Source organism: Pseudopipra pipra, chromosome 5, assembly GCF_036250125.1.
Source record: "Pseudopipra pipra isolate bDixPip1 chromosome 5, bDixPip1.hap1, whole genome shotgun sequence".
NCBI classification, from domain to species: Eukaryota; Metazoa; Chordata; class Aves; order Passeriformes; family Pipridae; genus Pseudopipra; species Pseudopipra pipra.
In genome coordinates this window covers 41,179,097-41,196,635 of record NC_087553.1, presented here as the reverse complement: position 1 = coordinate 41,196,635, position 17,539 = coordinate 41,179,097, and the positions used below count along the sequence as shown (strand labels likewise).

The window sequence follows — 17,539 nt, the reverse complement described above, 5'->3', positions numbered from 1 at the left end:
TTGCAACAGCCCTGTCTGAAGGGAATATGGCTGCATGCAACACCTAAATCATGCTAGTTTATCTGTACTGCTGATCATAACTCTTTGGAAGGTTTGATCTCAATAGCAAAATCTCCATTTGGATGATCTGTTAGACTTTTAAATTTACATCAGGAGCCTAAGGGAAAAAGAAAGCTGAAATGGAAATTTAATTCATATTTCATAAGCAATTAAATAGTTACAAATTTAAAACAGAAGCTTACACATTTTGAGTCTGTGTTTGTACCTCTTCTCCCTCTCAAATCTATGGGAAAATGCTTAATTTAAATTCATACATCTTGCACAGATCAGCTATTGAGATATTTTAACTGCCTGTAATTTTAGGTTAATGACTACTTGCAATAATAATATTGAAAAATTATCTGATCCTAGTGCATATTTTTGTTCTCAGAGGAATGTGTGCTCTATGAAACTTAAAAAATGGTCTGCTATGATTTTTAGAAAAATATTAATCTATATTATTACCTAAGTAGATAAAATCAATTAAATGCATTCATTAAATTTGGGTACTGATATGGCAGTACACTATCCAACTAAATTACATGCTACTTATTAAACCATCTAGCACAAATGTTTGAAGAGATTTGTACCACACTTATCTCAATCCTAGCTTCCTCAGGACAAAGACAGTTCAAATGCACAACTGGCAAAGGCAATGCAGTGAACTAAGAAAGAGCAAGTGAAGAACTCAGGTTAACTTGCTGCACACTGAACTCTGATCTATGGGGCACACAGGCCCTGACTCAATAGGGATGCAGAATCATTGCACCGAGAGAGAACAAAGGTACCTGCCCAAGAAACTGGGAAAGCTCAGCAGCACATAGTCAAGTACATGACTGAAAAGCTTGCCAAGGTAAGTCTTAGGCAAGCTATGTCTTAGCTGGTATTTCAGAACTGTTTATACCCATTAGTTTTCCAAAACTTCCTATTTTTGTCAGTGGCCCAGCTAATTAAGACATTTGCCTGCAGAGGGCAAAGCACATTTGCCAGCAAGATGATACATAAAAAATACTTCTATCAAAGCATTTCCCTGATTGAAGTCATTCCTGTGGCACTGCAGCTCTTTTTGAAAACTATCATTGGACAAGCTGCCCACGAGAAGTAGCAACTGTACAGTTATTAAACTAGAGGTCTACAGGTCTAATACAAAAATGAAGGAGAGAGAAAGTAACAGGCTCACTGCTACACAAGAACCAGTAAGAAAACCAACAAGTAAGAACTTGCTAAGATGGGCATGAATACAAAAGCAGTCCATGCTAGCTGAGTTAACCTGCATGTGTGATCATAGGGGTAACAAGCCTACTTTGGGGAATCAGACCATAAGATCGAGTCACTAGTTTCTATTTTTCTTGAATGACTGTAAGGATTTGGAAAATCCTTGTTAGCAGTTCAACTTTTAGATTTTTAGAAAAGAAATTACTTTTTCCTGGGTGACAAAACGGACAGTAAAAGCAAACTTGACATGACTTCAGCAGACAGAAGTGGGTATATTGTCTGAATGAAAACTGGGAATTACTAAAATGGAAGGTCAAAGCAATCTTAAAAATAGTGGCTTCAACTGAAGCCATAGAAAGCTCAAGGACAGGGTATTTTGTACTGCTCAGGACTCTTAAGAGCTAGCTACTATCACAGAATACCACTGACTCATTAACAGAAATCTGATGACTCCTTTCCAGAAAAGGATTTATTTTATCCTGAAAGGCTGGGTTTATAATCCATAGGAGAAAACTGTGCCTTTGCTGAATGTGAACACACTATGAAATGGCTACTGGCGTACTTTTGTTTTATATCTCACATTTATTCACCACTCAGGAAAACTGAGCACAGTAACTAACTCCATTAATCACTTCACATCAAGCTGGAAATATGAATAGCTTAAACCATTAAACACATCCTATTGGTTCTTTACATGGATGATGAATTCATTTACCATATATGAGATCAATTCTCTACTACCTTCTACAAACATTCATTTATCCCATACTCAGTGAGTCCTTACTTTACTGAACTAAATTGAATGAACTACAAACTCAACTCAGTCAAATCTGCAGTGACTAGAAACCAAACCAAATCTCTTGAGAATGGCCACGTGTGATGTCTTAATGAAATTTCTCCATGCTTCTGCCTCCTGGAAAGATCTCGGACTTTTAATGGGAAGATGAGTGCAGGAAATGAGATGCTCATTCCCATCAAGGAGAACAGCATTATAATGTCCCTCAAGGTTTTGGAAATTGGTTCTGTTATGGCCTCTCTGGACTTGAGACTTAAACTTGCAGGGTATTTGCTGTGCACATCTAAAGATACTTTATCCAGTGCTTCCTTGGGGTACAGAGCCACTTCATATCACCAGGTGATTTCAACAGACTTGAGCAGTGAAACGCTGCATAGACTGAAGATTATTTATCCTTTTTAGAGCAAAGGAATTATAAAGAGAAAAGAAGCAATATCTAATTTGAAATAACATTCTATATTATGTACATCAAGTCTCATGTATTTGATTCAAAATGAGTGTTAATTTGAAAAAAGACCAATGGGAGCCCCAAACCCTCAAGAGTAATTTCTAAAGAAATGTATTTTCTAAAAATTAAACTTTGCTTTCTTAATGAACACATTTTGCAGAGAAGAGTTATTGGTCTTGTCAATTCAAATTACCACTGGATGTTCCTTTCAAAAGAGCAGTGCCTTTTGAGGATTTATTGTAAAATGAAATAGTAGACAAGGATGCATCTTATTTGTTTGTTTCCCCCCACAAGGGTCTATCATTAATGTGTTTGTAAGAACTAATATGCATGGCCCCCAAATTATATCTGTGGAGTCATTATAAAAAGTGCTTACTGTGTTGCCATATAATTAGATTCCCTGTACTGAATATATTATTTCAAAGTTGTCAGAAGAAAAATTACAGACCTTGTGTAACTCCACAGGAGTTGGTGACATGATTTCTTTCATTTCTTGCTTAAATTTTCTCAGAACCATGGACTTTCTCCCCACATCTGATGGCAATGTGTTGCTACGAGTAGCTTGACTGTAATGTGGCCTTACAGAACTTCTTTCCTGGAAGCTGGCTTGTCTTCCCAGCTGGTTACGAGGTTGTGGGTTTTCATGATTCAAACTCATTGTACTTCCTGACATAATTGTGGCCTAGAGCATTAATGAACAGGTTAATTTGTAACAGAGAATGTGGGTTAAGTAAGTGGTTAATTCATAGCAGTAGGAAAAATGTCTCTATTCTTTGTTAGAACACAAACATTCAGGGCACAGCAAAAGGCAAGAGGATAGATGTTTAATCTGCTTGCAAGTCACTATAAAATAGAGGACCACAACAAATCACAACAACAATATATGAACCCTATGGGCAAATGTTTTCAGATGGCATTTCAAACTAAAATACTGAGCACTAGAACAACTATGCTTGTAAGCTAGTCCCCTGGCAGACTGAAGAGTGTGTAGTGTAATTGCTTATTTTAAAAATATTTTACACATAAATAAAATCACATTTAAGTTGTGGCATAATTGCATTTGTTGGAACTGGAGCTATAGGAAGGCATTTACAATTCAGACTGTGTGTGCAAGGTAAAAAAATGTGAGTCAGCAGAATATGCAGGCAGCTCTAGAGTCATCATGGGCAGAGAGCATGCCCAGATACCACCCCAAGCTGGGGAAAACTCATTGCAGGTAAGCTCACTGCCTGAAAAGAAACTCTGCATGACATGCATATTGCAAGAGTGACTGCCTTAGCTTAGTGCTAATACTGGCCCCTGTCTCAGTGCTGGTTTTAATCTCAGTAAAAGCTAGCCTTTTGTTTTAGATGCAAGAATATATGGAGGATGAAGTCTTGAAACACAATGATGGGAATCGCCTCATCCACTGGGTGGAAGGGACTGACATGAAAAGCACCCATGTACAACAAGGGGCCTCCTCCCTTGTGAAAGATTTTCTGCTCCTGGGAATGGGAGGCAAATGCACTCCAGCACAGACACTGTACAGAGGTGCCACTGTAGGGTTAGGGTATGCGGAATTTCCTATTTATTATCTCTTCCAACGGACAAATGAAAAGGGAAATTTAAAGACGATAATCTGAGCTCTGACTGGGACTGGATGCAGGCAGCCTGTTTGAAAATGAGTAGTAAAAAATAAGGGCAAAACAAGCAAGTAAATGTTTGCTTATGACTCTGGTGAGCATGTCCGTCACCCTTCTTTCTCCCAGCTCCAGCACTACTTTCAGTATGAGATAATAGACTGTAGCCACAACAGTCTCTCTTGTCCTCAGTAATGACTGATATTACTGCCTGATGGAGCAAAAGCATCTAGAGGACTTGGCAAACAACAGTCTTCTTTGCTCTTTGGCTGAAGACCTTGAAATGAAAAATGATAAGGAGTCCTTGACTACGCAATGGCACTCCATAAAATAGAGGAATCGCCATTCTCAGCATCCTGTCATATTGAATGGGTCTGGCTTTCTTTTCAGAGCTGGGGGTTGTGCAATGAGGTGATGCTGTAAATGGTACAACATCTACAGTTCTGAATTTCACTTTTGTGAAAGGCTGAGGAAAATTCAACGTGTTGAAGTAACTGAATTCTGGTCAGCATGAATGACATACTTCCCTTTTGGAATGATCTATTTCCATATCCTTTTATTATGTTCTGAGTACTGAAAACTGCAAGAGAAGCCTGCAGTACTGAACCATATCTAACTATGTAATTAAACCAGTATAACATTTTCTCCTACATTTCTCTGGTTTGCAATAACAAATAAATGAGAATCACATTTTGCTACCTATACATGCAATACAAAAGCCGTAAATCTGAAGAAGTAAATTAATCTGAACTGAAAAACTTTCACGCAGTTATGCCTTTCACATTCCTCCTGGCTGCTAAAGGACTTTATGTAACATAAAAATGAAAATGAGATTCTGCCAGTTTTGCAGCTCCGGGAATTTAAAAGAACATAAAAGAAAATATTTTAGGACCTTTTATTCCATAGCTCTAAGTGGCAGTATAATCTCAATTGTTCTGATTAGACAACTTAGAGAAAAGATAATTATAAAAATAAAGACTCAAAGTTACTCTGTTTCCTTCCTCCTCTGCCCCCATCACTATCTAACATAAAGCATGGTTAGATTTGCAATCAACTTCAAAATGAAATGTAAAAATTTGTTACATAGTGAAGAAATCGCTGTATAATGAACATTTCTCACATTTGGCAGCTTCTCTTTTTTTCAGAGTGGTAAGATTATAGGTAAACAATTTGAAAAGCTGATTTTCTTTTATGTTCATCTTAATCAAATTAAGTTTCAATTTAAAAGACAACCTACAACATGCTAAGAAAAGCTGCATGAAGCGTCTGTCAGAAAACGGAATGCATAGCTGCAGGAAGGTTATGCTCACTTAAGAATGTCTGTGCCATTTGCTGCCTCTGCAGACAGCATCGATGATTATGCACAGCAGAAGCTGCAAGTCAAAAGCACTGGGGTGAACATGTTTATAGAATTTTGGTTGCATTGTACAAAAGAAAACAGCTCTGGTTAGGGGCAGGGGAGGCAGCTGCACAAGCAAAAATATAAAGGTAAAGGGTAGGTACCACGAGAGTCATGTTTCTCAAACACAGACGCCTGTCAGCCTTGTCCTGTGGAGACGGGTTAAAGCTTTTAAATGAATTGGTGTGATTAGTGCAACTTAAAAGAAAAAAGGAGAAAATAAAATGAATGTCAACCAAACCAAAACCATTATATTTCTCTATAATTGGAAAGAAAGGTTAAGATTTTTCTACCTCTAGTTCCCTCAGAATTCCTGACTGGCCACAGGTCTCTAAATCCTCCAGAGCCTGAGACCAGAAATTTTCCTCCTGGTCAGCCTCGGTGTTATCATGGGTACCTGTGAAGCTAGATTTACAATGAGAAGTTAAAAAAATGTGGTCTTTTTTTTCCCTCTAAAAATATATATTATACACGTGCCTTGCCACAGATTGCAACTTGAATGACAGAACGTTATGCAGGAGAGTGGGGAAGAGTCGCTGATCAGGAGAGGCCGGATGGACATGCAGAGCACATGACAGACAAGCCTTCTCATAACCTGGCAGTCACTAGCAGCTGGCAGGATCTGAGCAGCGAGTTGTTCAGTAAGGAGATAAATGGATTCCAAGAACAATTCAATACATGTTTTTACTGGATTGAAACTGGGACCTCCCTATGAAAATTGATGAATCAACCAGTAGCTGTGTGCAGAGCTGCTCCGTGCAACAAATATTTGCAATAAAACCTTTCAACTTCACAGACTTCTCCCAGGCAATATTGAAAGACTCCTCATTTTTTTTAAATAGTGTTTTGCCAAAGAGGGACGGTGGTGCTTTTTACCTGATTCCTTCAGCCTAAGCTGCATTTATCATTATGAGTTTAAGCCACCTGACTGCCATAATATAAATCGCTCCAATAATTTCATACATAAACACAGAGAAACTTTCAGGGATGCAACTGTCTTGTATGGAAACTTAGGTCTCTGGTGTTTCATAAATGCACCAAAGCCTTATTACAAGCACTCTTGAGCAGATGTTGGTGACAGTGATGTTAGGGAAGTTGCTCAGCAAGTGAGGTCTGATAAAAAATGCCAACTCTGGGCTGCAGCAACACAGCCCAAAGCAAAACCACTACAGTGTATGTGTGCATACAGGGGAAGAAGCAGGAGGTTTTTTTGGCAAGGGGAAGCAGCTCAATAAAGGTTCACACAAACATCAGAGCTGCTGCATGGGAGAGGGCTGATTATGTGAAAGGCACAGGGGAAGAAGGATGAGGAAGGAAGGAATGACAATTCGCCCTTTTGGTGGCAGCAAGCTGTTTCTTTGGAGCAGCTGCTCATGGATTGCAGCTAGTGGTGCTAAACAGCACATAAACAGAGCAAACACTATTATGGAAGCATCTGAGGCCTTGCTTGACAAACAATGTGTTACCGAGAACAGCATGAATGTAACTGTTTACAGAATAGCTTTTAAATAGAACAATTGCCCAGCACAAGGGACGACAGCTTGAATGCTTCACACAGATACTCTGCCTCAGAGATGCTTTCTTACAGCTGCAGTCAGTCAAGCAGACAATGGTCAGCCATTTCAATCTCTTGTTGCAATGATTCTCCACCTAGCATCAGTGTCTCTTCTAAGATATTGCAATAGATACAGTAATGGTGAGAATACCTACTCAGATCACAGATGCAATTCCTCCCAGGCAAGATAAGAAAGTATTTAAAACATGATTTTAGAACGATCCTCGACTTCTGAAATGTGCTCTTTCAATAAATCTAAGTATTTCGTTCAATAGTGAATGTTGAATGTAGACTAATTTATCCATTACAATATCTCCTGTTACACTGCACACTATCAAATGGAACTTGAGCTAATGAATACGATAATTTGAGGCAACTGTCTGGGACAGCAAGTCTGGATTTCCTAGAACAGGAGGTCCGTTTCTTCTCTGACTTCTGTGAAATATGAAATCATGATGCCTATACATCTGGACCTCTCAGCTGAAGCAATTTCTTCTTCTGCTCTCATCTCCTCTTTTGCCCTTTTTCTGAGGCTTGTCACCTGATGTGTGAAATCTCAACTTTTGCATCTTCGTTACAGTCACATGAGTAATTTGTAGCTGAGCTACTGCACCAAAAGCCAAAAGAGGTACCAAAATAATTTCTCATCGAAACTGCTTTTTTATCTGAAACATGAGAGATTGATTTTAAGTCATATGATATATGACTTAAAGTTCGGATGCCTAAAGATGCTGAAGGAAATGTAGTAGGACAGATAATAAAGACATAGGTGTCTATGATTTGGTTCTTATTGCCATATGAGAGACAAATTTTTCTTTTTAAATCAGAAGGTGATAGGACGTCTTAGGATATGGCAGACTCATTCCTGTAAGTATTGTTTTAATGCGTAAAACATTATCTCTGGAGCAGGAACTGTAACAGACTTGTCCTACCTGGCAGTGATAGGTAGACACCAGGCTACAGAGCAGTTTAAGCTCTCTGGTTTCATTTGCTTGCCCACTGAAATTTCATTGTCCCTCAACGGCAGGTTAATGTGGTGTTTTCTGCTTTTACCCTGTTTTTCTCATTTCAACTGTTCTTCCTTTCTTTCTCTCTCCTCTCAGGCCCCCCACCACCCATCTCTGCCTCAGCCCAGCTGGATCTCGCTTTTGTGCACTTTTTGTTTTCCTACCTGGATGTATTCCACTCTTCCAGCTGTCCCCCACCTTTCCTTTGCCCTCCAGAGGCACCTTTCCACATCTTGCCCTCCTTCTTCATGCTCCTGGTGCTCTCTCCACCTGATCTTTCTAAAGAAGTTTGCTTTAAATGGTTTTCTTGATTCTCTCCTGATGTCTCAGTCTCCTTCGGTTGCCATATATTCTTGGATGCTGTGCTACACAAAATAAAGGTAAGAAAAATTACTTTCTAGTGTTAGAGAAGAAAATAACTTGCCTAGCTAGAACTAGAAGAGGTGCTTTTCTGGGGATCCTTGTAACAGGCTGGAAGAACAGATGTGCTCTTCTCAAACAGTCCAGCACTTGGTATAGGAACATCATCAGATGTGGCACAATCCATTTTAGATACAGGGTTAAAATAACCATTATTTTAATTTGTAATTTACTGTCAAGAGTAAGTCAAACTGACAAGCAGAACAAGACTCTTTAATGTGCATACTTTCTGCTGAACAGTGCCTTAAAATGGTAATAGAATACATGCTTTTGATTTTCAAATTCTGTATTTTAGAATCCAGCTTCCTGATTCACTGCTCATCAGCTTTTTCAGCCCATTACTTACACAGCTGCAAAACAGTAGGTGTTCTGGAATCTTTGGCTGCATCTCATTTGCGAAACAAAATATGGACTTTAACTGCAGATAAAGATGCTGATATTAAAGACATTAGGTTACCAAGAATGGGCAGTATGAAGAAAGCTATCTTAATTTCCTTTAGTAAACACTGTCCACTACTAGCCTATGAAAACTTCTAGTGTGGTTCTGGCCAGAAGGAACCAAAGGAGCTGGATATGGACTGACAGTTCACGCTTGTCCAGATCTTAGTAATCATTCTTGCCAAGCTTGTCTCCAGAGAAAATGCCACTGAGCAATCAGCTGTATCAGAAGATTTGTCATTCAGATTCTGAAAGCAGCATCTAAACTTTGCCTTGATTTGTATTTCAAAGGTTACAGACTGGACCTTATGGATTTACTTCTCCAGTCTGTTTCTATAGGCATCAGAAAGGTTTTCTTTAGTACTCAGCTTGAATTTTCACAGATTGGGATTTCAGGCTCATTGTGCTGGTACACCAAGAAAGTGTTATTTCTCATGAAGGACATGCAAGCCTGCAGATCCTGAGGATGGGTACAAAAAGTACAGAAATCTCTCTAACTGTGATGCATGTCTTCCCACATCTGAGGAAGAACTGTTTTTTAGCTGGAATTACCCAAGCCTCTGCAGCGGTTCCACTAATGATCAACCTTAGAATAGGAAAATAAGAGACATTTGGGTCTTTCACTATCTCCAATAATTGTCAAGTAAGAATTCTTCCCTCAGAAAGTTCTCTTGTCCGCAGAGAAATTAACTGAAAAGAAGATTTACTTCTCAGAAGAGGAGTAATAAATGCATGGCAAACTATCATAGCTTTGGACAAGATGGATCACTTTTTTCTCCTACTGAATCACTGTGGATGTCTCAAACATTTATGGAAGAAGAATTCTTGCTTCTTTGCCCAAACCAAAATGAATTTTTATGGAAGACATAAGATTAACATGCCAGTTGTCTTTAACCACATTATTTGTAGGCTTATTTCTGTGGAGTGGAAAATAGATCAGATTTTTTCTGAAGCTTGCCCAGGGAAATGCCCTAATTTTTTTGTTTGCTTATTTTTAAGAGATAAATACTGGTTTTTTTTAGGCTGAAGTAACTCAAAATAAATATATGCCTTGGTTTTGGCATCATAATCCTCCATAAAGATCACTAATCTACCCTAATAAGTTTCATGAAGTATACTGTATCTCATATTTAAAGGAAGAGCTCTTATAGCTTCATTAGAAAAACATAATTTCATTCCAGCAGTTAAGTGTTAATTTGGGGCACTGATGCAGATGTGCACTTATAACATGTCTATTTACATCTCTGATTCAAACTGACAGCTCCGGTACGTGTCCATTCATTTCCCGAAGGTGATAAAGGCAGTACTGGTGAACGATGTATCAACGGGAATTGGACAAGGCTGTCCAGCAAATATTACCATATACCACAACCTCCAGATACCACAGTATAACATCACAGAGTATTCTCAGTTGGAAGGGACCCACAAGGATCTTTAAAGTCCAACTCTTCAGTAAATACCCATACAGGGATTGAATCCACAACCTTGGCATTATTAGCACCATGCTCTAACCAGCTCAGCTAATCTCAGGGTTGATGCAAATCAGAAAACAGAAACTCATATGGGAACTTACTTGCTTGCTGTAGGTCGATCCCATTCCTCATCACCCAGTCCTGTATCATGAAATGGGTGGTTTCGTGGTTTGCTTGGAGGGGACAAACTAGTCTGTTTAGGACTCCTCCATTCATAGGCATTGAAGTTGTATCCTGAAGCCTGATAGGTGTGTCCTAAAAGATGAATTCTATATTTACAGCACTGCATATGTTGTAATGACAGACAAGCACATCTCTGAAGCGGGGTTCTCTAGAACTTGTGGATTCATCATTGTTACCTTTTTTGTTCTTGCAGTTGTAGTCAGATTATTTATGATCTGAATTATGTCTGGAATTAGGTGTGCTCTAGAGCTTCTCCTGTGAAAGTCCACTGAAAGCAGAAACTTAAATATATCTAACATTGTTCTACTGTTTATGTCTCAGCTGCTTCTATGTTTAGTTCTAGACATTGCCACAATTTATCAATTTCCATTTGACATCCTAGATTGAATACTAGTGAATATATCCCATGTTATGGATGTGCTAAAATGTGTTAACATGGTCATGCGCAACATGCCCAAAATTTAAGTTATTATGAAAAATGTGCTTTAGATTTATTGAAAAAAAAAAGAGTTTTCAAAAATGCATTAAAAAATCCCACGAACTTGACTTTTTACATACCCTTTTTACAAGGGCTCTGAGAGTTCAGAAAAGGCCTGTCTCACAATGGTCCTGGGTACACATTCCCAGGACCAATATACGGCCCTGGAAAGCTCACCTTGCAGAAAGCAAGGTTTCTTGATTTCTCTATCACCCATTTCCAAATATCTCAAGGCTGTGTAAGTGGCATTAGATGGCCTTTATACCTGAGGAGTTTATTTCTGGGTGCTTTTATCATATATGCAAAGCAAGTATTACTTCAATAGTGTTTCTTTAACAGAACTAGGTATACTTTGAATTCCAAGTAGGAACCAGCTTCCCACTGATGTTATCAAGAACACACAGATCAAATGGTCACAAGCTGATCCTGATCTAGTACGTAAAATCCATTATGGTAGAGCTGAATATTACACATATATAATATCCTTCATATTGATGTATTCCTTTTTGAGCTCTATAGTTGCTGGTTTTTGATATGCATATTGGATTAGAAAGTTCTATTTTGTTGATGACTAACAACTAGCACTGCTGCCACTCCTCTAAAGAGGGTAATTTGCTTTCATAAATCAGTCTAGACCTGTCTCCCTCAAATCCCATGTAACTACACAGTTGTGTGCATTTTCCAGCTAATTGGCAGACATTAACAAACTCCCAGATTCTAGGAAGGGTTTTGGTTGCAAAGATGTGACTGCTGTGAGGGGTAGGCTCCAGATTAGTAATGCAGACACATTAAGACAAATGTACAAAATGGGGTATTAATTCAAGAAGAGAAAAGATAGCTCACCAGCATTAAATTGGTAACAAATAGGATAAAGCATTATCTGGTGCTCCAGAAACATCCCCCAAACTCCTCAATTTTCTCATCCTGTGCTTATTGCCAAGAAAAGTTTGGAGAAAAGCCAAACTCAGTTTAACAGGTCAAGACAGAATGAACTTTATTAGAAATGTGAGCCACCACCACAGCAAGGGATAAAGGCACAAATCTGTTTACTCTCAGGCTGTTTAGCAGAAGTACCATGTATCCAGCCAAGTCTGGGTTGATTTTTTCAAGGGAGTTTAAAAAAAATCTGCTTTGAGATACTGGTTTAGTTTTGGCATGGCACCTGAATCATCAGGACTTTGGAAAGCATTCTGGGCCTCAATCCTTTCCACAGTTGAACAATTTGCTCCAAATATCATCAATTCACCCAGGAAATGAGAATTACTGTTCTGGCACATTTTCAGCAATATTTCTCCTTAGAATTTAAAAATATCAGAACAAAATCTAACATGACTTATTTTGATAAATTGACCAACACAGCTAAAAACAGAAAAGGGGGAAAATTCATCCAAACTCTAACTTCAGTGAAAAAATTATTTGAGGTAAGGATCTACCTGTTCAAATACCTGCCAGGTGGTGGGAATACATGCTTTACTAGGGAAGTAAAATTTTTAAAAAGAGTCAAATAAAACACTGAAGCTGCATGTAAGTTATTTTTCTTGTTATCAAGAATATTACAAGATGTCTGTATCCCTCACTGCCTAAATAAACATGTGTTAGAAACTAAGATTATTTGAAAAGCTTATCTAAAACCATAGTCAAACAGAAGTAGAAAAAATATCATTATGGAAAATCATGTTTTTAAATAGAATGATTGTTTTCAACACCTGAAAGTTAGATGTCAATTCTGCAGGAATGAGGAAGAAGCAAAAGATTTACAAATCATAAGCAATGACTCATGTTCCCCTTCATCAGTTTATAATAAATCTGTTGGCACTTAAAAATTAACTGCATATGGGCATCAAATTCATGAACATCTCCAGAGTGTTCTGTGCCTTGCATTGATCTGTCTTTGAAGGATAAGCTCATTTAGTTGTGGATGAGCTATGGACCAGGCTATTCAGATGTCAGTAAAGCTAACAAAAGCCTGTTAATGTATTGATAAATGCTTTGTAACACATCACATCCTCATGAAAGAGTAAATCTGAGGCCAGCCAAGTGCAAGAAATCATGCTGCCTGGTGCGGTGTATGGTCATAATGAGACAGCAGCACATTACAAAGTACAGAGTTTAAAGTTAGTACAGATAGAAAGTTCTCTTTAGGGCAAAGGAAGGTCAGCCATGAAGGCAATAATTCCTACTTTAAATGTCAACTGCATTCCTTATAGTACCTTGATTTCCAAAGCTGGTATCAATACCAGAGCCATCCCACGACTCTACTGCGCTGTCAACACTTGGGACTGTAGCGGAATAGACGTCCGAGAGCATGCCAGATTTCTGTGCAGCAGAGCTTTCATCTTCAGCATCGCTCAGTTCACTCATGTGACCCACAGGGACAGAAAATTTCTTGGGACTGGTAGCTGAATAGGATTAAAAAAAAAAGGGCTGGTGGTGGTCATTGCTTTACTGCAGTTCCAAGAATCTGCTTTTTATTACTGACACAATACTTTTCCATAGATGGCTTAAATGCTTGTTAATCTGTAATAACACACGCATTAAGGACCACTGATGGTACCCTTGGCCACACACTCACCATCTGTTTGCTTCTTGATTTTCAAGGTGACAGTTTCTCCTGCCATCTGTAATAAATGAATGGCTTCACTCAAAGGTTTTCCTTTCAGACTGCTACTATTTATGGCAAGGATTCTGTCTCCTATGTGAATTGCCCCAGTCCTAAAATAAGAGAGAAGTAAAACACTGAGAAGAGAGCATAAAAAGCAACAAAGGCAATTTCTTTGCATATTTGGAGCATGAAAGCTCTAACTCCCTTCCTTTCTTTCTTTTTGCTTTTATAGCTGTGTTAGAGAATAATTCTTTTGTTAGAAATGCTTGAAGCAAGTCACCTTTGTTGTAGTGACAATAGCAGAGCTGAGGCATGAAGATATTGATTTCTGTTACTGAGACAGTTGAGTTAATCACCTGTAGATGATATTCATTGCAGCCCACTTGTTTAAGAGCAACCTCAGACAGCTCACTAGGCTCTGAAATGAGTCAAGTTTCTGAAAGTCTCACAACATAACAAAAGTGTTGTGAGCAAGTAACCAGCTATTTCAACAACGTGGCTTTCAGGATGGGTCAATCAAGAAAGGAAAACAAATTATTTTTGTGTAAACACACTGGGTTCTGGCTGTGCATAGTATCATGTGTGCTGTAAGTTCTCTGGGAAACCACCACCAAAGGTGCCAGTTTGAATGACTCAACCAATCTTAGAAATAACAGGTGATAGAAAACCTTACCATTTTCATTATTCTCTATCACTTACCACAAGGAGAACTTTTGCTCCTCTGATAATGCTTGCTATGGTGTATGAAAGCGCACATACAGATTGCAGTGGCAGATAAGTATATGACAAGTTCAGATAAACTTAGACACATGAAGTGCTTTCCTCACTTATTATACTGTACAAGGCTATTGGTTTTAAAAGGCTGCTAAAATGTTCCTGTGACTGAGCAGTTTGATTGATTAGTATTTCCTTGGCGATTTATAATAAGAACCGCAATTCTCTGCTCTGCCTTGTACAGTATATACACGTACATCCTGTTAAGATATCGCTCATGCTCCTGAGCTTGGCAATGATCAAAAAACAACAGCAAAAAGATTATAAAGTCAGATTTGGATAATTATTAAAAAAACAAATTTCTAAGCTATAAAAATTAGCATCTTCAGGTAAACAAAACAAATCTTTATCTTGAAACATCTAAAAATAATTTGCTTTCCAATTTACCTTTCAGCTAATCCTCCTTTTGTAAGGCTGGAAATGATTATGGGGTCAAAGGGCTCTTCAGTACCAGAAATTGTAATTCCAAGAGGCCCACCATAGCGCTTGAGCTCAACAGTATAAATAATTGCTCCAGAGCTCTCCTGTTCATCTGTAATAAATGCCAAGGGGATGCAATTGGTTTCTTATGAAAGAGGGAATGAAAAAAATAGCACATTCAGTCTAGTGACTGGTAATCAAACAACATTTTCAAAGGATTACATTTCAGATACATTTCACAACCATATTCTATTATTTTGAAAAAAAATATCTATTGTCAATTTCTTTTTTATTGCCAAAACCTGGACACAAGCCACCAGAAAATCTTGCCTCATTCTATTAAGACTAAATTTTACTCTGTTTAAAATCTTTAGATCTTCTTTCCCATTAAAATGTAACTTCAGGCTATTTTGTTACAAAATCACAGAATGACTGAAGTTAAAAGGGACCTCTGGATGCCATCTTGGCCAACTCCCTGCACTAGCAGGGCCAACTACAGCTAGTTGCCCAGGATTGTGTCCAGATGGCTCTGGATGGCTCCAAGGGTAGAGATTCCACAACCTCTCTAGACAACCCGTGCCAATGTTTGGTTTCTCTCGAAGTAAAAAGTGTTTCCTGATGTTCAAACAGAACCTCATGTGTTTCAGTTTGTGTTCATTGCCCCTAGTCCTGTCATTGGGCACCACTGAGGAGAGCCTGGCTCTGTTTGCTTTACATCTTCCCTTCAGACGTTCATACATGCTGATAAGATCCCCCTCAGCTTTCTCTTCTCCAGGCTGAGTGGTCTCATCTCCCCCAGTCTTTTCTCAGAGGAGAGATGCTCTAGCCCTTTCATCATCATTGTGACTCTTTGCTGCACCTCATCCACTATATGTCCATGTCTCTCTTATACTGGGGAGCCCAGGGACTAGCCCTAGCACTCCTGAAATCTCTCACTGATGCTGAGTAGAAGGGAAAGATCACCTCCCTTGACCTCCTGGCCGGGCTCTGCCTATCGCAGACCAGGAGGCTGTCGGCCTTCTTTGCTGCAAGGTCACATTATTTGGGAAAAGGCAAGTTACTACTATTGTATAAATACTGATACTCAGCTGTTTCTTGAACTGAATAGGAAGTATTTAGAATTAAAGGTAATTCAAAAGCTTTAAACCCAAACTTCCTTAAAAGAATTCTGGCAAGTCAAAAGTCATTATAAGATGGGCAGCTGTGTTAGTAAAAGAATTCATAGTTTTGATGGACATGTTTTAAGCTTTTTGAAACAGAATCAAAAATAGCTTCTGAATACTGAATTATCAACTAAGTTGAATAATAACTCCATTAGATATTACTTCATTATATTGCATGAAGATATTTGAATTCTTTTGAAATTTTAGGCTCACCAAACAATCATAAGAACTGGAAAAGAATACGTCACTGGGTAAGCTTAAATATAATGTATTTCCTTAAACCATACTCAATAGCTGTTGCATCATCAAGAAAGGTGCCTGTATTTATATAGCGCATGCTCTTTACGTATTATTAATAAAAATCACAGCAGGAGAGTAATCAACTGCAGCATCTTTGAGTTTTGAAGTAATATTTAAAATTTAAAATGCCATATTCTCAGGTCAAAATAACAAATGCTTTCTTGCTCATGTTATGATATTGGTATTCAGCCAGGATGACTGGTCTGGTGGGCAAATTTTCCTAGATCTGTGGGTAATGACATTTTGAGCAGTTCAGTGAATGCGGAAAATGTCTAGGATGCACATTCTGTAAATGTTACTAAAACTGAGACAAGTTAGAAAATTCATATGTTCCCATTTCTGCTCCTGTAGATAGAAAGGCTTTAAAAGGAAGAAAGATACCTACATCACTAGCAAAGGTTCAAAGTTTCTTTCTTCTAATACTGAACACAGTACTTAAGCAGAGATGGAGAAAGACTAATAGCTTTGGAGCCACTTTGTTTCTTCGCAATTTTCAGAACATTTAGTTCTTTAGCTTCCCCCCACCCCAACTCCGATCTATTTCTTCCTTGCTATTCACATAAAGAAAATGGTACACACAGAGAATCAAAGCAGAGGAGAACTAGTGGTGTTTATTCAGCAAAAAATACTGGGATTTTCATGCCTACTTGAGGCATTGTCATCAGTGTTTTGGCACAGTTTACACCAACAGCACTTTATCTGACATGCTCTTTCCAGAAGCACCCAACTCCCAAGACCGCACTGGAAGCCTCTGGCTGGCATAGAGTGGGCTAGCATGCATGCTGCCACTGTACAGCAGAAGAATGGCAGCTCATCCTTGCTGCTAAAAGCATTTATGGAACAACCACAAATCCCCTGGGATCTAATGCTGGTACTGTTTATGCAGGTGTGGCACTGACATGGTACAAGACTTCAACTGAAGGATGAAAAGTAACCCTCCATGATAATTGAAAAGGTAATAGCCATTATGTCTGTTTTCTGGTTAGCTGTAGGTCAGAAAATTAACGGCAGAATGCTATGGTGTTCTTTCAGTGCTCTCCAGGCAGCAGCAATGTGAGCTATCCAATGTGGCCTGAATCCACCATAAAGGCCAATTTTGCAATGAAAGCAAAGAACGCTGATATTCAAGAAAAGGTGGTAGCCATTAGGTTAACCAGGAGATAAAATTGTTCTGTTTGGGAAGCTGGCAATAAAAATAGAGAAGAGAAAAA

The 17,539-nt window shown here is 38.6% G+C and overlaps 1 protein-coding gene across 13 annotated transcripts in view; it reads right to left on the bottom strand.

Annotated features, from left to right (window-relative positions):
• The window catches only part of GRIP1 (glutamate receptor interacting protein 1), a 314,452-nt gene that overhangs the window by 6,880 nt on the left and 290,033 nt on the right, over positions 1-17,539 (bottom strand). For 8 of the 13 annotated variants that reach the window (XM_064655739.1, XM_064655746.1, XM_064655733.1 and 5 more), the window contains 8 exons: positions 14,833-14,977; positions 13,642-13,781; positions 13,280-13,468; positions 10,510-10,663; positions 8,243-8,443; positions 5,810-5,921; positions 5,621-5,665; positions 2,947-3,180 (listed from right to left, as the gene is read on the bottom strand). In XM_064655739.1, coding sequence (XP_064511809.1) covers positions 2,947-3,180; positions 5,621-5,665; positions 5,810-5,921; positions 8,243-8,443; positions 10,510-10,663; positions 13,280-13,468; positions 13,642-13,781; positions 14,833-14,977 — 1,220 coding nt within the window. Of the gene's footprint in view, positions 1-2,946; positions 3,181-5,524; positions 5,715-5,809; positions 5,922-8,242; positions 8,444-10,509; positions 10,664-13,279; positions 13,469-13,641; positions 13,782-14,832; positions 14,978-17,539 lie in introns of those variants that run through there. The other 5 variants (XM_064655737.1, XM_064655747.1, XM_064655744.1 and 2 more) reach the window with 4 other exon arrangements.